General features: G+C 44.3%; 1 protein-coding gene across 1 annotated transcript in view; it reads left to right on the forward strand.

Annotated features, from left to right (window-relative positions):
* LOC309563655 (transient receptor potential cation channel subfamily V member 6-like) overlaps window positions 1-25759 on the forward strand; it is a gene marked incomplete at both ends in the record, with an annotated part of 65027 nt that overhangs the window by 18240 nt on the left and 21028 nt on the right. Inside the window, 8 exons of the mRNA XM_082268229.1 lie at window positions 371-493; window positions 6137-6277; window positions 10025-10123; window positions 13425-13597; window positions 18250-18393; window positions 18627-18839; window positions 21900-21986; window positions 25357-25433. Coding sequence (XP_082124355.1) covers window positions 371-493; window positions 6137-6277; window positions 10025-10123; window positions 13425-13597; window positions 18250-18393; window positions 18627-18839; window positions 21900-21986; window positions 25357-25433 — 1057 coding nt within the window. The remainder of the gene's footprint in view (window positions 1-370; window positions 494-6136; window positions 6278-10024; window positions 10124-13424; window positions 13598-18249; window positions 18394-18626; window positions 18840-21899; window positions 21987-25356; window positions 25434-25759) is intronic.

Here is a 25759-nt window from a genome sequence, read left to right on the forward strand (position 1 = left end):
GACCTAAACCCAACAGATCCCCTTTGGGATGCATTAAAGCTGAGACTGCAAACCAGGCCTTCTTGTCCACATCAGTGCCTGACCTAACAAATGCTCTTCTGGAAGAATGGTCAAACATTCCCATAGACACACTCCTAAACCTTGTGGACAGCCTTCCCAGAGAGTTGAAGCTGTTATAGCTACAAAGGGTGGGCCAACTCAATATTGAACCCTACAGACTAAGACTGGGATGCCATTAAAGTTTATGTGCGTGTAAAGGCAGGCGTCCCAATACTTTTGCCAATATTGTGTTACATTATGCCAGGTCTACTTTAAAAAAGCCTGATTATGTTTATTTCAAGGATATATATATCTATTTTCTTTCACACAGGCGCTAAGGGAGAGACGGCTCTACATGTGGCCGTCCAGTACGAGAACCTGGAGGCTGTAAAGATTCTGCTAGATGAGGCGCCTGAACTGATTAACCAGCCTATGACCTTTGACCTTTATCGCGGTAAGCCAACCTGTGGGAGTCCTGGTCCCGTAGGTGAATAATAGTCTGTAGACTAGTCCTGTAGATATATGTGGCTGGTTGTGGCAGCAATAACCACAATGCAATGCAGTTCACCACAAGCCCAGCAGAAGAAAGCCAAACCCGATTCCCCTGATGATGCGCTGTGATACGAAACACATTGGGCGGGACCAGAACTTGTGACATCATCACATCCACCCATACCGGTTGTTGGCAAGGTGTCTGCTTTTTTATCGTTTTTTTATCAATGTGACTACCTTTTTACTTTATATAACTAGACAGGGCAGCCATCAGAAATTTTGGGGCCCCTTACACAGCTTTAGGCCTGGCCCGCCGGGCCTGACCACCAAGTTATATCCTCCTCATCTGCCCGGGCCTATGAATGCAAATGATTGAATGCTAGGAAGCCAGGCAGTCCTAGCAACCAATATTTCTGACAGCGGCGCCCAGCGGGAGGCTAGGAGTCAGGAGCCAGTGCAGTGGGTGGCACCAGCGAGAGTTGGGACTAGTTGCCAGTGTGGGGGAGGAAAGGAAAAAAGGGGAGGTGTCAACTTAGAGCCCGGGCATTACTGGGGGCTGGCCCCCTCAGGACCCCCGGGCCCCCTACATCTGTATGGGTTGTACCCCCCTGATGGCGGCCCTGTAACTAGACCTCCAAAAGAGTTATCCCCCCTTCCTGACCGGCCCATTTTTTGTGATTCGGCACTGCGTTACTTTAACTGAAAATTGCGCGGTCATGTGACGCTGTACCCAAATAAAATTGATGTCCTTTTTTTCCCATAAATAGAGCTTTCTTTCAGTGGTATTTGATCACCTGTGTGATTTTTATTTTTTGCACTATAAACGAAAAATGACTGACAATTTTGAAAAAAAAAAAAAACAATATTTTTTACTTCCTGCTATAAAACATTCCCAATAAAAATAATTGAAAATTCAGATTTCTTCTTAAATTTTGGCCAATATGTATTCTGCTACATATTTTTGGTAAAAAAAAATCCCAATAAGCGTTTATTGATTGACTTCAAACGTATTATTTTAATTTTTGTAGTTATGGCGACAACCAGTGATTTATGATTTTTAACCTGCAATATTGTGGCGCTATTCTGACGCTAACTGACACTTTTGACACTTTTTGGGGACCAGTGACACTAATGCAGTGATCAGTGGTAAAAAATATGCACTGTCACTGTACTAATGATACTGGTTGGGAGGGGGTTAAACATCAAGGGCGATCAAAGTGTTAACTGTGCGCTTAGCCTGTGTTTTAGTATAGTGTGGGAGGTGCTTTTACTAGGGGAAGACATGGATACTAGTCCCTCCTTTGCAGGGACACGGTATTCATTCCTTCCCCCCTGTCAGAATGGCAATCAGCCTTGCTAACGTAGGCAGATCGCTGTTCTGTCTCTGTGCTGATTGATCTGTGGGTGCTGGCAGGCATCAAGACCGCGTTAACTGCCGCTGGGCTCCCGCTGTGTGTGAACACAGTGGGAGTGAGCCGCTGGAGGTGCGCATGTGCACCCCTACCCAGAAGAAACAGATTACGTATATATACGCTAGTGCCACCTGCAGAGGAGAAAATAGACTGTGCCTGCTTACATGCATAAGAGGGTGGTCTGTAGAGTGGTCCTGTAGCTGTATAAGTGGCGCTAACACTCCACCAGTTAGCGTACCTCGGTTATATCACTCCCAGTAATATAATGGGGCCCCACCGAGCACATAGCACAGACGTCATACGTGCTCCACTTAAAGCAGAGTTCCGCCTCCCCCTCCACCCCCTCCAAAAATTAAAAGTCAGCAGCTACACATACTGTAGCTGCTGACTTTTAATATTAGGACACTTACCTGTCCTGGAGTCCAGCGATGTCGGCACCACAGCCCATCGGCTGTCAGATGCTGCTGCCACCATTGCCGGTAAGGGAACCCGGCAGTAAAGCCTTGCGGCTTCACGGGCGGGTCCCTACTGCGCATGCGCGAAGCGTGTTGTGCATTCCTATTGGCTCTACGGCAGGGCAGGGAGGAGGGGGCCAAACTCCCGAGGGACGGCGCAGCGACGCTGTATCCCGGAAGTGGGGAAGGGTACCTGTCAAAAACAGGTACCCATTCCCCCCTCGCCCCTGAAAGGTGCCAAATGTGGCACCGGAGGTGGGGAAGAAGCAAAACAGCGGAAGTTCCACTTTTGGGTGGAACTCCGCTTTAACTCTTCTCTTCCTGTACCACATGACCAGGCCTAGATCTTTGCAGCACTAGTCCACTCTTGGTGATTGACAGAGACGAACAGCTAGGAAGGGAGTCTAAGCACCGGCCCCCTTTCTACTGGAAAACCTGTCGCCTATCAGGTACCATGCCAATGAATGGATGCTGTTTCTCCTTGTAGTTACTCATGAGCCCTTAAATAACCCAGCCAGGTTATAGCCAGACCGCTAATCCTAATTTTTATGGACAGCATACTGACAGCATTGGTACCAGCTGATTGGCGAAAAGACTACATGATACCAAAATATTCAGAAAGGGGCAGAGATATATTGCTGAATACTACAGGCCTGTCAGCCTAATATCGGTAGTGTGTAAACTATTTGAGGGGATGATAAGGGACTAAAGTACATTTAGTATTTTAGACTCACATACTATTTGGTTTATAGCGCAGAATATCCCTTTCTTTTATGATAAGGGACCATATCCAAGAATTTGATGATGAAAACAGTATCATTAGCAGTAATCAGCATGCCTTTACCAAAGGTTGCTCTTGCCAAACCAACCAATTCTATGAGGAAGTGAGCTGCCATCTGGACAGGGGAAGGCCGGTGGATGTGGTGTATCTGGATTTTGCAAAGGCATTTGATACTCCCCCCCCACAAACGCTTAATCTACAAACTGAGGTCAGTGGGTATAGACCATAGGGTTTGTTCCTGGATCAAAAACTGGCTGGGGTGGGGGAGTTCAAAAGATGGTGAGTGATACATAACATGTACTCAGAATGGTCTAGAGTAGTTGGTAAGGTACCCTAAGGCTCTGTACTGGGATCAATTCTGTTAAATGTATTTAAGAATAATATAGAGGATGGGATAAATAGCTCAATCCCAGTGTTTGCTGATGACACAAAAATATGTAGGACAGCCGAATATACTGTAGAAACTGTGCAAGAGGACCTGAACAAATAATGGAGTAGGCTACTGGATGGCAAATGAAGTTTAACATTAGTAAATGTGAAGTAATACACTTGGGTGGTAAAAATATAAATGCAAGTTACTCATTAGAGGGAGAACTCCTAGGGGATTCCAGGACGGAGAAGGATCTGTGGGTCCCAGTAGAAACCACTATATAAAACTCTGGTTTGGCCGCATCTGAGGTATTCTGTCCAGTTCTGGTCACCAATCCTCAGAAAGAATGTGCTGGAGCTGGAGAGAGTCCAGAGAAGGGTAACAAAATTATTAACCTTCCTAGCGGTATTCCCGAACGTGACTCGGGGTTAGATTTTAGAGCCAAAAGCGGTAACCCCGAGCCACACTCGGGGTACCGCTAGGAAGATCGCTGGATCCTGGTAGAGGTTTTACTTACCTTTTCTCAGGGATCCAGCGAAGAATGCGGGCGGTATGCGGCGGCGGAGCTTCCTCCCGATCGTCTGCGAGCCCCGGCTTCCGTCTCCGGCGACGTGACGGTCGCAGGGGGGTGGAACCGGCGGCAAATTCAAATGTAAAACACACCAAACACACTGATACCATTCAAAATAAAAAAATGTCACATTACATTGCCCCCCAGTGCCCTCTCCTGCAGTTTTACTGTACTTTTTATGTAAATATATATATATATATATATATATATATATATATATACATATATATATATATATATATATATATATATATATATATATATATATATATATATATATATATAATAATAAGCTCCCCTTAACCTCCCTGGCGGTATGATTATTTTGGATTTTAGGTGCTGAAGCGGTACCATTATTTTGCATGCAATTCTTGTGAATGAGCAGCCCAAACCAACTGTATACATTTATTATATACATATATATATATATATATATATATATATATTGGGCAGACTAGATGGGCCAAATGGTTCTTATCTGCCGACACATTCTATGTTTCTATGTTTCTATTATATATATATATATATATATATATGTATGTATGTATACCGGTAGATGTAATCTCTCAAGACGCTGTACCGGTGTAACGTTAGAAAACCATACCTCGTGAAAATTCCATACCCACGTCACTTCCTGTGAGGAACAGCTGAGCAGCGTAGCAGTGCGCATGCTCACAGCCCGTGGATACGTCATTGAACAGCTGAGGATCTGACAAGTGCGTATGCTCGGAGGGTATGAAATTATCACGGTAGTGTGTGCAACGTTACACCGCCTCAGCTGTTGTGGCGGTTACATTAAAACAGCTGTGCTGTAATATGAGTCATCTCCGCTCCTATCCCTGTCACTTCCCTGATCTCGGCTAGTAAATGTAAAAGCGGCGGCGGTGGTATGAAATCTAAATGACCTAAATGAGATGTATATTTTCATACACCCGCCGCCGCTTTTACATTTACTAGCCGAGATCAGGGAAGTGACAGGGATAGGAGCGGAGATGACTCATATTGCAGCCGAGCTGTTTTAATGTAACCGCCGCAACAGCTGAGGCGGTGTAACGTTACACACACTACCGTGATAATTTCATACCCTCCGAGCATGCGCACTAGTAAGCTCCTCAGCTGTTCAATGACGTAGGTGCTGACGTAGGCGAACCGGAAGTGGCGAGGGTATGGATTTTTTACGGGTATGGTTTTTTCACGGAACACCGGTATACCATATGTACCGTAGCTTCAGCTACATACAGTGTGCCGCGCTGAGCCAATCAGGGAGAGCGATGTATTCTATTATTGAATGCAAAGCCTGCTCGGAGTAACATCAGCCCACCTCTCTGACTCTGCCAATCCGAGCAGGCTTTGCATTCAATAATAGAATACATCGCTCACTGTGATTGGCTCAGCGTGGTATACTGTATGTAGCCGAAGCTGCGGTACATACGGTATACCGGTACAGGATTCTCGCACAGCCAGCGTCTTGGGATTACATCTACTGGTAATACTTAGGGTACCTTGGAGATATTATGAGAGATTACATGTATTACAGTACTTGGGGTACCTTGGAGATCTATGAGAAATCTGATGTTTTTCAATGGTGTTGCCTTGCTTCGGAAGGGGGGGGGGGGGGAGGTAGTTTTATACGGCGAGTATAGCCCAAAGCCTAGGTTTTAACTTGAAAATTAGGGGTCGTCTTATACGCTGGAAATTATGGTAATAATATTAGAAAAGCCAGTTGTTACATAAAAAAATAAGGGAGGGGTATAGGGGAAGTTTGGGACTTTGCGTGAAGTGTGTGGAGACAATTGGTGCATAAACAAGTAAAATTACATAAGGCGGGTCTCTATAAAAGCAATTTTATTAATGATATACAGTAAGCATTAGGAATGGAGGCACTTTGTCCTGGATGGGCAGTACCTCATATAAAGCCCCAATTATTTAAATTAATCGGTATATTATTAGTATTGTTGTTGCTGTTTTTATTGTATTATTGTTAATATTGTTTGATATCTTCAATTTCCTCTTCAGGTCAGACTGCCTTACACATCGCTGCCATCAACCAGAACATGAACCTAGTTAGGGCTCTGATCCACAGAGGGGCCGATGTCAGATCTCCAAAAGCCACCGGAAGTTTCTTTGCGCTGGACCCCAAACACCTGTTTTATTTTGGTGGGTTTTTCATCAGGTGATCTAATATTTTCAGGATTCACCTCTAAAGGGGAACTCTGTGGTATAGCTGTTATCAAACTTACTTTATATATACACAGTATACACACATTATATATCTATATACTGTATATACTGTATATATATATACACACAGTGTATATAGAGGACAGTAGCAGGTAAAGATCTGCAATAAAGTTTACTGAAATCATTGTGATATACACTATGTTTTCAAAAGTATTGGGACACCTTCCTTTACATGCACATGAACGTTAATGGTATCCCAATCTGTAGGGTTCAATGTTGAGTTGGCCCAACCTTTGCAGCTATAACAGCTTCAATTCTTCTGGGAAGGCTGTCCACAAGGTTTAGGAGAGTGTCTATGGGAATTTTTGACCATTCTTCCAGATCGGGTCTTCTCTTATTTTTTACTTCTTTCTCCAGGAGAGTACCAGAAGCACATTTGTGAGGTCAGGCACTGATGTGGATGAGAAGGCCTGGCTCACAGTCTCCGCACTAATTCATCCCAAAGGTGTTCTATCAGGTTGAGGTCAGTCAAGTTCCTCCACCCCAAACTCGCTCATCTATGTCTTTATGGACCTTGCCTTTTGCACTGGTCCAAATCATTTGGTGGAGGGGGGATTATGCTGTGGGGTTGCCTTTCAGGGGTTGAGCTTGGCCCCTTGGTTCTAGTGAAGGGTACTATTAAAGCGTCAGCATACCAAGACATTTTGAGCGCTTTCCTGCTTCCAATTTTGTAGGAACGGTTTGGGGATGGCCCCTTTCTGTTTCCAGTAACCCATGTCCTTAGTCTGCTTGTCTTCAGCGGGCTTTCTTGTGCATCATCTTTAGAAGAGGCTTCCTTCTGGGATGACAGCCATGAGACCAATTTGATGCAGTGTGCGGCGTATGGTCTGAGCACTGACAGCCTGACCCCCAACCCCTTCAACCTCTGCAGCAATGCTGGCAGCACTCTCTATTACGTCTATGTCTATTTCCCAAAGACAACCTCTGGATATGACGCTAAGCATGTGCACTCAACTTCTTTGGTCGACCATGGTGAGCCCTGTCCTGTTAACCTGCTGTATGGTCTTGGCCACCGTGCTGCAGCTCAGTTTTAGGGTATTGGCAATCTTTCTATAGCCTAGGCCAACTTTATGTAGAGCAACAATTCTTTTTTCAGATCCTCAGAGAGTTCTTTGCCATGAGGTGCCATGTTGAACTTCCAGTGACCAGTATGAGAGAGTGAGAGCGATAACACCAAATTTAACACACCTGCTCCCCATTCACACCTGGGACCTTGTAACACTAACGAGTCACATGACACCGGGGAGGGAAAATGGCTAATTGGGCCCAATTTGGACATTTTCACTTAGGGGTGTACTCAATTTTGTTGCCAGCGGTTTAGACATTAATGGCTGTGTGTTGAGTTATTTTGAGGGGACCGCAAATTTACACTGTTATACAAGCTGTACACTAACTACTTTACATTGTAACAACGGGCCTAATTCACTAAGAATTTGGACTAGAGCTGCTCACTTCTCCAAAACTAACTCCAAGCTAAACTCATTAGCATCTTAACCACTTAAGCCCCGGAGCATTTGGCTGCTAAAAGACCAGGGGGTATTTTGCGATTCGGCACTGCGTGACTTTAACGGACAATTGCGCGGTCGTGCGACGCTGTACCTAAACGAATTTGACGTCCTTTTTTTCCCACAAACAGAGCTTTCTTTTGGTGGTATTTAATCACCTGTGCGATTTTTTGATCACGCGCTATAAACAAAAAAAGAGCGTCAATTTTGCAAAAATAACAATATTTTTCACATTTTTTTATATGAAATTCCCCAAAAAAAAAAAAAGTAAAAATCAAAATTTTTTAACATTTTCGGCCAATTTGTTTTATGCTACATATGTTTGGTAAAAAGAAATCGCAAAAGCGTATTTTGATTGGTTTGCGCAAACGTTATTGCGTTTACTAACAAAGGGAAAGATTTTTGTCATTTTTGTTGTTTTTTTTTTTTTAAAGCGTAATGGCGGCGATCTGCGATTTTTTTTTTTGCGGTACTGCGACATTGGGGCGGACAGATCGGACCCTTGACTGACATTTTTTACACTTTTGGGGTTACCAGTGACATTTCTACAGTAATCAGTGCTATATATATGCACTGTTACTGTAAAAATACACTGGCAGTGAAGGGGTTAACTTTTTTTGAGAGGGAGGGGCTGTGTGTGTCCCTAGGGGCGTGATTCTAACTGTGATTGGCTGTCTGTTGAGCTGTAGTTACACTGATCAACGGTCCTACATAGTAGAACCGTATGATCAGTGTTTCTACACAGGGGAGAATGACAGGCGGCTTGTTTACACAAGCCGCCTGCCTTTCTCCCTCTCCCCCGACGGTTAATTAGGTGAAGCTGCCACAGTTAAAACTTCAGCTAGGTGCTTTAGTGAGTGTCATTTCTTCAGTGTTGTCACATGAAAAGATATAATACAAAAATGTGAGGGGTGTACTCACTTTTGTGAGATACTGTATGTTCTGCTATTGGTACTAAGCAGGAATTTGATCCTGAACAATGAATAGTGTACAGTACATGGGTTGCTGGAGTGAGTGCATGTAGAGAGAAAGTGACTGAGAGGGACTGGGGGAGATCAGAGTTCAAAAAGGTCATCTTTTATTAAAAGGAATGTCAATTGTTTATGATACATAGCGCTTTGGAAAATTAAATGTCATTCATTTGGGGTTTACATGTACTTAAATTTTCCTCAACAAAACTCTGATTTCATTTTAAAGTGTATCTAAACCCAAAACAAAAATTAATTATTGTGGCTTACTAATGGCAGGAATGTGGTGGCTGGATTAGGCTTGAATTCCTCTCTTTTCACCTGGTGATTCTACCAGTAGCAGATTTCCTATCCTATGGTGATCACACTCACTGTACTGTGTCTATGGAGCAGCAATATTGTCAACCTAGAACAGGACGTATTAGAATGATAGAACATCCCCCCCCCCACCTTCCACATCTCCATTACATAGAGGGGAAATGTTCTGTAGCTTATAAAGGTAAATTGGGCAGGGCTGATTCCATTACTTGAGATATCACTTCAAGTGCACAGGAACATAGGCGTGCATAGGGGGCGTGCCAGGTGTATCTGGGCACACTCTAATCACTCTGTGACAATTCCCCCTACTGCCTGGGCTCCCCACCCCCCCGTGCCCCCCCCCCCAATGCTGCTGCCTCCCCTCCTCCCCTCTCCCCTCGGCTGCTGCAGGAGTTGTTTCAGGATGGAAAGCAGGGGAAAGGGCTAGCCAATATGTAATTTACCAGCCCCTTCTTTTTCTAAATGTACACAGTAAATACACCCACTCAATGTGTACATTCATGACTGAAGCATTGCAAACTGTGTTTTCTATGCTTCTTTGTGTGAATGAACAGGAAGCCGCCCAGCACAGAGCACTTCCCATTCATTCACTGTCCAGTGCAGCTGAGGCTGCAGAGAAAGGCATGAGTGTTTGAGCTTTGGGGGGCATACCCTGATGCAATAGGCTGCAGAAACCTATGCACAGGGAGCTATGCTTACTGGATTTCTATAAGGATCAACAGGTATTTTTCAAAAAAAGAGATCTAACAAAACGTTATCAATGGTATGTTGTACATTTTGCAAATTGTAATTTTTGTCCAATGTGTGTCCAGTAGGTCAATTGGGCAGCCAATCACTGTTGAATTGTAATTTTTGTCTAATGTGCTTTGCAGGTGAACATATCCTGACCTTTGCTGCTTGTGTAGGTGATGCAGAAATTGTCAAACTCCTTCTAGATAATGGAGCTGATCTGCGGGCCCAGGATTGTTGGGGTAAGTATATTGTTTTTTAAGCTCTGCTCTGGGGGTTTTTTGTATATTATATTCCTCTAGCAATATTAAGAAAATTCCCAGCTGCTCACCTTGTATCTCTGGTACTGTCCCTTGCAGTAAAGCTTCTTCACCACAAGATGTCCTCAGTCTGATGGGTTGAGTGGCACATAACATACTGTGGGGCATGCTGTGAGTGCAGAGCATCAAGGACCTCCCCTGAGGAGGCATAACTATGATTAATCTGCACTCACAGTGTATTGATGCAGAGAGCGGTGCTGACACTTGCTTTCTGCTTGCTCCACTGCTAGAAGAAGATCCAAAGAGGAAGATGCCCCAGCGTGCCTCTTAACAAGCCTGAAGCTATCCAATAAATGTGCATTTGAAAAAAAAGGCATAACATACACAATAAGGGGGGTCAAGATCACAATCACAGATAGGGTAAACCTGTTTGATCATCACTGAGATACCATCCAGCAAACACTGCAACTTTGTTACCATAGGAAAGTAAACTCAAGTTGCCTTATTCTGAGTACTGTGTAATCAGCTGCAATCCGAATTCAAAGACTACCTCACAAGGTCACTGCGAGTTTATTCTGAGCCCTGTGCTGTGATATACCCTTAGTCTATGCTTTATGAGTATAATGTACCTGGTGGTGGAGCCTGAAGCATTGAGAAAGGCCTCTCTTACAGCCCTGGCTCTGGAGTCCCTGGTAAGGTGACTGGGAACGCCAGGGTGGCACAAGTGCCTGGTGAGTCTCTCGCTGGCAGGTGCTAGTGTGCGTCTGGCATGCAGGGACAACAAGAAGGGTAACACTGGTAGAAGGACTGGAGCTAGAGGAGAGTGCAGGAAGGCAGGTGCAAGATGGGCACAAGACAGAGCCAGGCGGTCCAGGTCTGCAACTAGCGGGCAGAGCAGGTACAAATGCTAGGCAGGAGAGTAGTCAAGAATCAGGCCTGAGTCGGTAACAGCCAGACAGATAAGCAGATGGAGCAAACAGAAGCTTAACCACTTGACGACTGCTCACAGTATATTTACTGCGGCAGTCGGCCCCGGCCAGGCAGAGTGACGTAGGTCTACGTCGCTCGCCTGTCACTCCTTCTAGAGCCAATAGCGGGCGAGCGGGCGAGCGCGCGCCCGCAGAGGCGCGCGCCCGCCTCGGCTCGTTCACGGAGGAGTGCGGGAGTGTGACTGGCGGACCCGATGTCCGCCGCTCACACTACAATCGCCGGTACAGCGGGAGAAAGACAGAGCGGCTTATGTAAACAAGCCGCCTGTCAGTTCTCCCTGTGTAAAAATGAAGATCAGACGGTTCTACTATGTAGAACCGTTGATCTTTGTTTTTACACCAATAGCAATGTCCCACTACAGTTAGAAGCACGCCCCTAGGACACACTTAACCCCTCCCTGTCCAATACAGTTAACCCCCTTCCCTGCCAGTGTCATTTTTGCAGTAACAGTGCATATATATAGCACTGATTACTGCAGTAATGTCACTGGTACCCCCAAAAGTGTCAAAAATGTCAGTCAAGGGTCCGATCTGTCCGCCCCAATGTCGCAGTACCGCAAAAAAAATCGCAGATCGCCGCCATTACTCGTTAAAAAAAACCACCAAAAATGACAAAAATCTTTCCCTTTGTTAGTAAACGCGATAACTTTTGCGCAAACCAATCAAAATACACTTTTTGCGATTTTTTTTTACCAAACATATGTAGCGTAAAACAAATTGGCGGAAAATGTTAAAAAAGTTTGATTTTTACATTTTTTTGGGGGGGAATTTCATATAAAAAAAAGTGAAAAATATTGTTATTTTTGCAAAAATTACGCTTTTTTTTTGTTTATAGCGCGTGATCAAAAAATCGCAGAGGTGATCAAATACCACCAAAAGAAAGCTCTGTTTGTGGGAAAAAAAGGACGTGAAATTTGTTTAGGTACAGCATCGCACGACCGCGCAATTGTCCGTTAAAATCACGCAGTAAAAAATCGCAAAAAACCCCCTGGTCTTTTAGCAGGAAAATCCTCCGGTGGTAAAGTGGTTAATTAGCTAAGATTCCTTTTGCATTAACATTTTTCACTATTATAAAAAATGCAATACATTTGAAATACAGTAAAAACATATTGCAATTAATACAGTAAGTATTTACCAGTTGATGTTGTCCAATCAGCTCATTCCATTTCTCTTTGTTGGTTGGGCTAGCAAGGATGACTCAGAGTACATAAGTAATCTCTTGAAATACCAAATAACACGTTACCAATATAGCCAATCTCCCAAAATAAAAGAAAAAGAGCCGGTTCACACTACTCCGACTTGGGACACGACTTGTGTGCCCTCAAGTCGCCCCAAGTCATCACGAATTCAATGTAAATGAATGAGAGCCGTCTTAATATGCACTACTGAAGTCGCTCCGACTATAGAAAAGGTTCCTGTACTACTTCAAGGCGACCTCTATCCGACTTGTGCACATAGACTTCAATGGGAGTCGCCTCTAAGTCAGATCCTTATCTTATTTCAAGCGACTTGTTATCAGGCTTTCCAGGAAGAAGAAAAAGATTAGCCAGGCATTCCCCACAGACAAAGTCGCCTATCATTTAAGTCTCTTCAAAGTAGTGCACAAGTCTCTTCCAAGTCTCTTCCAAGTCGCTTGCAAGTCTCTAAACAAGTCTCAAAGTCACGCTAAAAAGTCGCTCCTTCATGAGGCGACTTTCTGGTCGCGGTAGTGTGAACCGGCTCTAACAGAACTTATGAAAATACGATTCGATTCGGCATAACGAATATATCCTCTACCAAAATAACTAAAAAGATCTGAAAACGAATCCTTCTAACATACGAAAGAAAATTATTTAATTACCGAATGGAACTGAAAAAGGAAATTAAACACATTTTTCCATTGTGCACATCTCTAGATATCACTAGTAGCCCACTCTTCACACTCCTGCACATGTTGGACAGCAATGGCACCAAAATAGGCAAAATAATCCCTGAAACCCTATACAGGGAACATGGGCCAATTTTAAGGCATGGCGTACTCGCACATTGCAGAATCTGCATCCCCAGCATTGCTTTCAGTGCCGTCATTACTTCCAATTATCAAAAACTAGGACCTCCCCTCCGGAGAGGAGAGCTCTACAGCAAATCCTCAAGCCAAGCAACCCTCCATGCTCCATGACCTGCCAGAGAAATATAAGATAACGCAAAAGAAAAAGTTTATAAATTTGTTTTTAAAAAATTGCATGCAGTTAATTTCATGAATGTATACTGTTTTTAATCAAACCGTTTACCTTTTGTGTTTATGATCCCAATAGGTAATACCGTCCTGCACATTCTCGTTCTACAACCCAATGCAAATCTTTCGTGTCAAATGTTTGACTTCCTGTTGTCCCAGGATTTTAAACCTCATGATAAGCCTCTGAATGAGATCACCAACAGACAGGGACTCTCCCCGCTGAAGTTGGCTGCTGTTGAAGGAAATGTGGTGGTGGGTAATCGCTCTGTTTTAGAAGGGACCTGTATTGTGGAAGTTGTGCCCAAAAAAGACAGACAGAAGGAAAAGTCATCAGTATTGTCTTCGGGGGTCTACCTGCATGTGGGAGGGTGCAGCATGGTGTTGTGGCAATAACTCACACACAGTCCAGTTGCAAATAGAAAGGACTTGTATCGTAGTCAAAACACAACAACAACCCCTGCGAAATGCAGCCCAACCGGGAACATTCACAGGTGAACAGCAGATGGTAGCAGTGCAGATCTCAGGCAAACTGACAGTGTCTGTCATGAGGGGCAGAATGCGGCCAGGCCATTCGAGCCCAAGCGGGGAGGTTTCCAGAAGAAGTAGCAGATACCTACTCTTTACCTACTGCTATTATTGTCCCTGACAGACGGGTGACCTTTCTCTACAGTACCTATACACTAAATGTGCAACAAACTCAGGAGCCAAGGTCTTAAATAGATCCTGCCTGATCCAAGATGGCCACCAGAGTCACATGTCAGCATCCAACCAGATCGCTGCCCCTGTGATCCAGGAAACCATAGAGGAATAGGTTCCTCTTGACTTCCGTTCCCCCTGCACTGCCACTGCAGTTGAACGCTACCTGCAGTGGAGAAAATAGACTACACCTGCCTACATGCAACTGATCTTATTCCCAATACTGTCTTAACCATACCTTGTTCTGCAATGAGTCAATGTGTGTAAGTGGCTGTTTTGGCAGATAATCAGGGCTTTGTTTCCTTGTGTCAGACTTGTCCAACCCCTTGATGATTGATTGGTTTGCTAATGTTCAAGAAGTAGCATAAGGAATAAAAAAAGCTCAAATCTACAGAATAAAACAGGGGGGTCCTTGCACTGTAGGTTCTCAGGTACCGCTGCCTCTCCATCAAAGAGAACAGTAAGTGGCACAACAGGGACATCTTAAAATCTCACTCCAAATCTGGTGAAACAAGCAGTCAGAGGCAGCAGTGCCTTAGATCTTACACAGCAGATATGTAAATAGATTGTTGTAGGCACAGGAGAGCTTAGGTACCCTCATCAGGAAGTGCTCTGCTATTTTTCAGGAGGAAAAAACATAAACATTGTAGGGCACTGCTTAGGCAAAATTAACATTGTAGATTTTCCTATATTATAACATAGCAATTTTTCACCTTTTTAGTTGAATGGATTCGGCTGGGGATGTCATCAATGGATTTGTCCCTTGAGGGCAGGAGACTTGGTAAACATGGTGGCAAGCCACAGCCAGGTGTCTTCCGCTGTTAGCCTTCATCTCAATCCAGTGATGTTACATGAGAGCTTTGGCTGTCCGGGTCTCTCCCTACGGCTTGGCCGAGCCACGGCACCGTGTCTGAATATACACACCAAGGTTAGGCTTGGTTGCCCACATAGCAAGCTGCTTGCTGTGGGGGCACTTGGCAGGAGGGAGGGACCAGGAGCACCAGCGAAGGACCCGAGAACAGAAGGATCTGCAAAACCACTGCACAAAGCAGGAAGTATAACATGTTTGTTATTTTTAAAATATATATATACAGTATCTCACAAAAGTGAGTACACCCCTCACATTTTTGTAAATATTTGACAACACTGAAGAATTTGCCACATTTGAAAGTATTGAGTGTACAGCTTGTATATATTGTATAACAGTGTACATTTGCTGTCCCCTCAAAAAAGCTCAACACACAGCCATTAATGTCTAAACCGCTGGCAACAAAAGTAAGTACACCCTGAAGTAAAAATGTCCAAATTGGGCCCAAAGTGTCAATATTTTGTGTGGCCACCATTATTTTCCAGCACTGCCTGAACCCTCTCGGACATGGAGTTCACCAGAGCTTCACAGGTTGCCACTGGAGTCCTCTTCCACTCCTCCATGATGACATCACGGAGCTGGTGGATGTTAGAGATCTTGCGCTCCTCCATCTTCTGTTTGAGGATGCCTCACAGATACTCAATAGGGTTTAGGTCTGGAGACATGCTTGGCCAGTCCATAACCTTTACCCTCAGCTTCTTTAGAAAGGCAGTGGTTGTCTTTGAGGTGTGTTTGGGGTCCTTATGTTGAAATACTGCCCTCAGGCCCTGTCTTCGACAGGAGGGGATCATGCTCTGCTTCAGTATGTCACAGTACATGCTGGCATTCATGATTCCCTCAATGAACTGTAGCTCCCCAGTGCCGGCAGCACTCATGCAGCCCCAGACCATGACACTCCCACCACCATGCTTGACTGTAGGCAAGACACATTTGTCTTTGTACTCCTCACCTGGTTGCCGCCACACTGGCTTGACACCATCTGAACCAAATACGTTTATCTTGGTCTCGTAAGACCACAGGACATGGTTCCAGTAATACATGTCCTTAGTTTGCTTGTCTTCAGCAACGAAACGTCAGACGCCGGCGCACCACCCACCCTGCCATCGTTCCCCTGCCGCCTTGTGGACCGAACGGGACACCATAGCCCAGCATGCTATGCTTCAACTAAAAGGCGGAGAGACTCACTTCCGGGTTCCGGAACAATATGCATCACTGCGGGAGGAATGAGATATTATGAGGCGGAGACTTAGCCGGATATCCAAGTGAAGGATGCCAAGTATGCCAGCATACCTCTAAAGTGGACACCAAGCCTGAGTATCTCTTGGAAGAGCGGTCGGTAGAGGGGTCGGTGACACCGGAGCAGACTACACAAGGAGCTGACACCGGTAAGACTTTTCTTTGCCTACATTTCAATGGGACAGCTGTCTGGCCACCACGGATCAGTGCACAGTCTGCCACAAACCCCCTGACCCTTTACTGCAAGCCCTAGGTGTCACTACCCACCCCGCTGAGTAGGCTCCATGGCCTCCCCTAAGTGGAACTGCTCTATGTAGACTTCATGGCTGTATAGCTCCCCCAACTAATTTGTCCCCATCATCTCTCTCCCTTGTCCCTGACTACCCAGTGAGTGCGCTCAAGGGTGTACATACCGGAATGCTGCTTGATTACATGTAACATGAATACATCGGATTCAGCATGACACCACTGACCCATGATGACATTTGAGCTCTTATGCTAAAGCCACCAATGTGCACCAACTTTACCTAACTTATATGAATTGGACACTAGCCTTCAGTGAACTGTGATGCCTTCATTACATGTTTATCTTTCCAGTTATCGGCATGATTCCTTGTCCCCAGAGCTACTTGCCAATTTTGCACAGATAGCTATAGCACAATGGTTTATTATTTCCAGCTGGCTACTATGACACTGTTCCTGCTATCTTGGCAATATATGACACTTTGATGTCTTGGGTTGGATGAAGTGATCCTAGGATTCAGCCTATAGATCGCTCCCCACCTTCTACATCGGTGTCCACAGGGGCTGCAGGGTGGGTGGGGCTTCGGCTAGGGTAGTGCTGCTACACAGCTATTCTACCCACACAGGTCCTCAGGGTCTTGTTCACACTATGGATGACTTATGCTAGTGTACTTAGCAATTTTATCCCATTTTCTGCATTTTCTATTTTGTATTTGCATTTCCACCACATTAATAAAGTATCTTTTATGCACCTATTACCTAGTGAGCCCGGTGTTTGCAACCATTCTGAGATGGTCTCTTCCCTCTCATATCCTTTTGTTTAGTAGTATACTCCCCGGTTGCCTGAGGTTCCCGATTATACTTAACCGTATAGGTTCAAGTTTGTCAGAAGACCCTCCGAGACTGACGGGTCTGACGATCCCACCCTTTTTCCAGGTTTTACCTCTATTTGCACATCTTTATGAGTAGCAACAATTCTTTTTTCAGATCCTCAGAGAGTTCTTTGCCATGAGGTGCTATGTTGAACTTCCAGTGACCAGTATGAGAGAGTGAGAGCGATAACACCAAATTTAACACACCTGCTCCCCATTCACACCTGAGACCTTGTAACACTAAGGAGTCACATGACACTGGGGAGGCAAAATGGCTAATTGGGCACAAGTTGGACATGTTTACCCACTTTTCTTGCCAGCAGTCTAGACATTAATGGCTATGTTGAGTTTTTTTGAGGGGACAGCAAATTTATACTGTTATACAAGCTGTACACTTTACATTGTAGCAAAGTGTCATTTCTTCAGTGTTGTCACATGAAAAGATATAATAAAATATTTTAAAAAATGTGGGGGTGTGCTCACTTTTGTTAAATAATATATACAGTATATATATATACTGTATATATATTCGTCTCCTGACAACACTAGAGTGAAAATTTTCACATTATACATGTAGACCAAATGTGTCAAACACAAGGCCCACGGGCCAAATCTGGCCCTCCAGGCCATTTCATGTGGCCCTCACACCTCTCCTTGAGCTGCAGTAAAGCTCCAGCCCTCCTTTGAGCCTCCTGCAGACCTGCACTTTCTTCTTCCCAGCTCTGCTACCAGCTTCTTCCCAGCAGCAGCACAAGGTAAGGGGGTGCACTTTGATGTAAGGGAGGGTGGACTCTTAACATCTGATATAAGGGATTTGGGATGCTCTGGACATCTAGTATTACAGATGCAACTGGCCCTTTGAGGGTAATCATAATGCTGATGCGGCCCTCGATGAAGTTGAGTTTGACACCCCTGAATTGTAGACAGTATTAAAACCAGAGACTCTTGCTTGAGTTGAGTTTTAATGGTCAATACAATTTTCCTGGCAGATGTTCCAGCACCTGATTCAGAAGAAACGAACAACCCAATGGACATTTGGCCCAGTTACTACTGTGATGTATGACATGTTGGAGATCGATACATGCGAAGGACAATCCATACTAGAGTTGATTGCATCATCAAACAAGAGCCAGGCGAGTAATAAAAAAATATATTTTAATACACTATACATTTGGTTCTGCATAGTGCAAGTGATGGCTGGTTGATGCAGAGACAGGGGTAGGCTCCTGCCCCAACTGACCCAAACCCCCCCTCCCTCCAGCACATTGTCAAAGTTGGGTGCCTCTTCCCAATGAACTAACTGTTCAATTTGTTGCATTAATCCAGTCCATAATAAAATCAGATTTTTTGTTTTTTTCTTTTTTAGGCTAACAAAATATTAAACATCTCCCCTATAAAGGAGCTGTTATTGAAGAAGTGGCAAAAAACCGGGCGCCCATACATATGGCTCTTAGCAATAATCTATCTGATATACATGATTTGTGTGTCCCTCTGCTGCGCCAACCGACCTATCAAACCACGAGAAGACAATAACACAAATCCAATGGACATCACCCTGTTTGTCCAGAAAACCCTACAGGTAAGACAGTCCAGATATCCTCGTCTGAATTTTATGTGTACAAAGCAAAGAACAATCAACTAGATCGCCAATGTGAATATTTGTTGTATGAAACCAGTACTGAAATAAATACATGCTGCTGACATCATCCTGAAAAAGCTAGTTGTCTGGCTGCAGGGGATGTGGCTAAGTTCAAGTTTTAGGAAAATGTAATGATTGACTACCTTATTGTGACATCAGTTTAAAAGGCCAAAGCTTATTGATTCCCTTAGGTCTATGTGTTAATTCACCCAACTTGGCCATGTTTAATCAAAGGACAGGCAACTTCTTGTTCTAGGTCACACAGCATTCAGTGCATGCCTTGCCATTTCCGCGTTGCATCCAGGGCCATCTTTAATATCGATATGACCCTGGGCAAACATGTTCTTGGGCCCTCCCAGATCCACTTATTAAATATTTGCAGGCAGTGTTGGCTCAAGGGGCAGCTACTTTGGGCCCCACAACAATGACTGGGCCCGGGGCAGCTGCCCCTTTTGCCCTGCCTTAAAGACAGCCCTGGTTGAATCAGAAATATAGAAGTGCCAATGTGATGAAAGGCTACATGGTGAGCATTGCCTGTTTGTGTCAGATCTGATTACTGTTAAGCTCTCACCTGCAGAGCACTAGATTCCCAGGGATTGTGGGATATATAGTTTCTTCACTGAAAGTGTCAGTTCTCACACTACAGACAAAGGTCATGCATTATTCTGTGCAGTGGCAAGTCACATGCCTCATATTCAAACACAAACAGAGACTTTTGACACCAGAATGTGAAGATTTTCTCTTCTGTACTATAGCCTGTGTGTAAAGAGCAACAAATGGCACCATGAAACTACATGAACATCTTATGCAGGAGAAAAGCACAAGGTGCATGTAAGAAGGTTTATAATGCCTTTAACCACTTCAGCCCCGGAAGGATTTGCCCCCTTTCTGACCAGGCCCTATTTTGCGATTTGGCACTGCATTATTTTAACGGACAATTGCGCGGTCATGCGAAGCTGTACCCAAACAAAATTTACATCCCATTTTTGACACAAATAGAGCTTTCTTTTGGTTGTATTTGATCACCTGTGGGATTTTTAATTTTTGCGCTATAAACAGAAAAAAAAAACGGCAATTTTGAAAAAAAAAAAACAATATTTTTCAAATTCTGCTATATGACATTCCCAAAAAAAAATGTAAAAATCAAAATTTTTTAACATTTTAGGCCAATTTGTTTTCTGCTACATACTTTTGGTAAAAAAAAATTGCAATAAATGTATTTTGATTGGTTTGCGCAAAAGTTATTGTGTCTACTAACTACGGGAAAGATTTATGTCATTTTTATTGTTTTCTTTTTTTTTTTACTAGTAATGGCAGCGATCTGCGATTTTTTGCGAGACTGCGACATTGCAGTGGACAGATCGGACCCCTAACTGACATTTTTGACACTTTTAGGGGGACCAGTGACATTACTACAGTAATCAGTGCTAAAAATATTCAATGTCACTGTAATAATGACACTGGCAGGGAAAGGGTTAATACTGGGGATGATCAAGGGGTTAAATGTATGCCTCATACTTACTGACGTGTGAGGGGGTTTCTGTGACAGACAGGAAGCTGAAACTGCGATCTCTGCTTCTGTCACTGAGAAGATCCGCCTGTTTTGTTTACATAAGCAGGCGGGTCTTCTCACCGTTTTCCCAGACGATCGTGGGACGGCAGCGGCAATCGGGCCCTTTACGCTCATTGTGGGGCCCTTTATTATGGTCCTGCAGCGGGTCCCTTTCACAAGTTCTGCAGTGGGCCCCCTTCCTGCCATCTTGGGGCCTCCCCAAGGTGGTGGAATGCCAGAGCCCGGTTGCAAGTGTGACCTTTGCGATCCTGGAAGTTCACCCACTGGTGTCAGTAGTTTTTATTTTTTGGTACTTTAATTGGATTATTTAATTTTTATTATTTTTTTTTATTTTTTTTACAATGTCACTGACTATGACTCTGTCCATTCAGAAAAGGAAGGAGCTGGTAAATTACATATTTACCAACCCCTTCCTGGTTCTCTATTGTGACACATCCCCTGCAGCAGCTGGCAGGAGAGGGGAGGGAGCACAGTGGTGGGGGGGGGACCAGAGGAGCACACAGGGGCACAAAGACAGCAGAACACAAGTGAACTGGATAGGAGGAGTGGTGGGGGCAGCATACATGGGAAGCAATCTCCTCCATTTTCCTCCTGCAGCTACAGGAGGAAAAGGAGGACAGTGATTTCTCTACACGCTGTCCCCGCCACCATCCTATTCAGGTGTACAGGGGAGCTGCACAGGCCCCCTGGAGTATGGGGCCTGGTTGCAATTGCAACCCCTGTAGTTACGCCCCTGGAGAATTCTACAAATGCTGAGTTGAACTAGTACGTGGTCTTTTGTTGATGGGCCTTGGGCTTCTATCGATGGGCGAATGCATTCCGCTGTAGTTTCAGTTCGAGATGCTTCTATGATCATTCAACAATTAACTGACAGCTGAAGGTCCTTCTGACCTGCAGCTGCCCTACTTCAAGCTGCTTTTGCATTTGCATTCTCATTGACTTGTATGGGGGCTCTGATGCAAACAATCCCCAAACTAGTCTGCGAACTGGCCACTTCACTTGAGTTCTAAAGCAAACTGGTTCACTTGTTTTTAAAAACAACCATCAAAGCTACAATATTAGTCCCTTCAGTGCAATACCAGCTTCCTTTATCCATCACTATTATTTTTAGTGTTGCTCAGAAAGTCAAATCAAAATCATGGTGTCCTAATTCCTTAATTAGAATAGACAAACGATTGCAAAGTTCAGCTACAACAAAATGCATCTTTGGCACAGCCTTGGGAAATAGAGCAGAGACACAGGTAGCTATGGGAAGGTAAAGCCATCGGATTCTTCAAGGGTCAACAGCTGATCCAACCCATGATTGCCCATTCACAACTGATGTTGGTCTTGGATTGTGCTATATTTTTGTGAATTGCTGAATACAGATACAATTGTACTGACTGATTTTTTTTTTAACCATTACTCTATTTTCTTGCTCAACAAAGGAATCTTATATCACCTCCACAGACTACCTAAGACTGGTTGGTGAGATCTTATCTGTGATTGGAGCATGTATCATTTTGCTGCTTGAGGTGAGATTGCAGAATTCACACAAATGAATTTCCATATGTTGCTTTGAAAGCATTTCCGTAAGGTATTGATAGCTGCTGTGTACATAAAAGTAGAAAGATTTTGATATCAACATGGAGGCAGAAAAGTTTCTAGGGAAAGTGTGCAATGATATATACAGTGGGTACGGAAAGTATTCAGACCCCCTTAAATTTTTCACTCTTTGTTATATTGCAGCCATTTGCTAAAATCATTTAGGTTCATTCTTCTTCCTCATGAATGTACACATAGCACCCCATACTGACAGAAAAACACAGAATTGTTGACATTGTTGCAGATTTATTAAAAAAGAAAAACTGAAATATCACATGGTCCTAAGTATTCAGACCCTTTGCTGTGACACTCATATATTTAACTCAGGTGCTTTCCATTTCTTCTGATCATCCTTGAGATGGTTCTACACCTTCTTTTGAGTCCAGCTGTGTTTGATTATACTGATTGGACTTGATTAGGAAAGCCACACACCTGTCTATATAAGACCTTCCAGATCACAATGCATGTCAGAGCAAATGAGAATCATGAGGTCAAAGGAACTGCCTGAAGAGCTCAGAGACAGAATTGTGGCAAGGCACAGATCTGGCCAAGGTTACAAAAAGATTTCTGCTGCACTTAAGGTTCCTAAGAGCACAGTGGCCTCCATAATCCTCAAATGGAAGACGTTTGGGACGACCAGAACCCTTCCTAGAGCTGGCCGTCTGGCCAAACTGAGCTATCGGGGGAGAAGAGCCTTGGTGAGAGAGGTAAAGAAGAACCCAAAGATCACTGTGGCTGAGCTCCAGAGATGCAGTCAGGAGATGGGAGAAAGTTGTAGAAAGTCAACCATCACTGCAGCCCTCCACCAGTCGGGGCTTTATGGCAGAGTGGCCCGACGGAAGCCTCTCCTCAGTGTAAGACACATGAAAGCCCGCATGGAGTTTGCTAAAAAACACCTGAAGGACTCCAAGATGGTGAGAAATAAGATTCTCTGGTCTGATGAGACCAAAATAGAACTTTTTGGCCTTAATTCTAAGCGGTATGTGTGGAGAAAAACCAGGCACTGCTCATCACCTGTCCAATACAGTCCCAACAGTGAAGCATGGTGGTGGCAGCATCATGCTGTGGGGGTGTTTTTCAGCTACAGGGACAGGACGACTGGTTGCAATCGAGGGAAAGATGAATGCGGCCAAGTACAGGGATATCCTGGACAAAAACCTTCTCCAGAGTGCTCTGGACCTCAGACTGGGCCGAAGGTTTACCTTCCAACAAGACAATGACCCTAAGCACACAGCTAAAATAACGAAGGAGTGGCTTCACAACAACTCCGTGACTGTTCTTGAATGGCCCAGCCAGAGCCCTGACTTAAACCCAATTGAGCATCTCTGGAGAGACCTAAAAATGGCTGTCCACCAACGTTTACCATCCAACCTGACAGAACTGGAGAGGATCTGCAAGGAGGAATGGCAGAGGATCCCCAAATGCAGGTGTGAAAGACTTGTTGCATCTTTCCCAAAAAGACTCCTGGCTGTATTAGATCAAAAGGGGGCTTCTACTAAATACTGAGCAAAGGGTCTGAATACTTATGACCATGTGATATTTCAGTTTTTCTTTTTTAATAAATCTGCAACAATGTCAACAATTCTGTGTTTTTCTGTCAGTATGGGGTGCTATGTGTACATTCATGAGGAAGAAGAATGAACTTAAATGATTTTAGCAAATGGCTGCAATATAACAAAGAGTGAAAAATTTAAGGGGGTCTGAATACTTTCCGTACCCACTGTATGACCTTACCAAGGATGCAATCAGTATAAAAGGGGCACTCGAGGGAAAGGGGAGGCGATAGCATTAGACAGGCATAGGAATAGAAGGAAAGGTGATGATGGGGGGATATTTGGAGGGGTAAGAGAAGAGGTGATACAGAGGGAACACTTGAGGGGAAGGAGTGGTGATGGTACAGGGGGTGCTGAAAAGAAAGAAAAGCAATGGTATGGGGGCACTTGAGGGGTAGGAAAAGAAAAGTAAAGAAAGGTGTTGGAATGAAAGGAGAGGCAATGGTGCAGGGGGATGCAGGAGGAGAAAGAGAGGTGATGGTACAGATGGGAAACCGGAGGGAAAGGCCAGCAAAGGTACAGAGGGATTCTGGAGTGAAAGAAGAGGTGATGGTAAAGAATGTAAAGAAGAGGCAATAAGTAGTGGTAAGGTGATGTTCAGTAGAGGCATAAGAGAAAGGAGAGGTGATGATACAGGTGGACAATGCAGTAGAAGGAGAGGTGAAGGTACGAGGAGGCATTGGAGGGGAAGGAGAGGTGATGGTACAGGGGTTACTGGAATAGAAGGAGAAGAAGAGCTAGAGGGTATTGGAGTGGAAGGGAAGGCAATGGTGTAGGGGAATGCTGTAAGGAAAGAAGAGACAATGCTAAAGGAGAAGCACTGGTACAGGGGGGGTCACTGAAAAGAAAGAAAAGCAATGGTATGGGGAACACTTAAGGGGAAAGGAGAAGAAGGTACAGAGGGCAACTGAAAGGACAAGAGTGTAAATGGTACAAGGTGAAGCTGAATGGGAAGTAGAAGCACTGATACAGCGTAATGCTAGAGGGTAAGGAGAGGGTGGATATTGGAGGGGAAGAATAGGCAATAGTTTGGAGGGAACACTGGAAGAGAAGGATAGGTGATGGTAGAGGGAAACACTGGAGGGAGCAGAGAGTTGATGGCAACTCTGGAGGAAAAGGAGAGGACCTGGTACATGAGGAGGGTCGCTGGAGAGGAAGGAGAGGCAAAAGTACAGAGGGGTGTTAGAGGGAGAGAGAATCAATGGTAAAGGGGGTCACTGGGTGAAAGAAGAGAAGGCATTGACATAAGGGGGGCACTGTAGGTAAAGTGGAGGAATGGCACTAGGGGGACAGTGGAGGGAAAGGCGAAGTAATGGTACAGAGGGATGCTGGAGAGAAAGGAAGGAATATGGTAAAGCAAAGGGGAGGGGTATTGAAGAGAAAAAAATAGAGGGCATAAATTAGAGAGAAGGAAGAGAAAATGAAATGGGTTGCTAAAGTGGAAGGAGAGAAAATGGTAGAGAGGGTGCATTGGAGGAACTGGTATTGGGGATGCTGAAAGTGAAAGGAGAGGAAACATGAGGACATTGAAGAGGAAGGAAAAAACAAGGTACAGGGAAACACTGTAGGGGAAGGAGAGGAAACAGCACATAGACACTGTAGCAGAAAGACAAAAAATGTTACAGGGGGAATGCTGGACGGGAAGAAGGGACAAAACAAACATATAGGCTCAGTACATGTTGGGGAGCTCAAGAGGGACCACATGAATCCGAGATTCCCTTAAGCCGTCTTCACTTCTCCCTTTCAGATATCACAGGCCAAGAAAGTTGGAGTAAGGTGCTTCATCGGCCGTATAATATGGAAGGATCCATTCCATTTGATGAGGTTAGATATTTTTGTCATTGTTGACCATGTTTGGGTTTTTGATTGTTTTCATTCTTTTTTACACAAGACTGTAGCATATATGCAAAAGCTGTACAGTCGCAGCTGAATCCAAAATATGTCATAACTGTGGCCACTCACTGGTACCTTTTAAAACCATAGCTCAACTTTTTGGAAACATGCTTGAAAAAAAAGGAAAGTAATGCAGCTACCACATCTAAGGGCAGCCAAGCTGCAATATATTACATTTTAAATCTTAGGTTTAGCTCTGCTTTAAGTCTTCGTTATCACATGCAGGTGGAATGTTGTGCAACTTATATTATTTTGTC

Source organism: Pelophylax lessonae (assembly GCF_965119305.1).
Source record: "Pelophylax lessonae genome assembly, chromosome: 9".
NCBI lineage: Eukaryota > Metazoa > Chordata > Amphibia > Anura > Ranidae > Pelophylax > Pelophylax lessonae.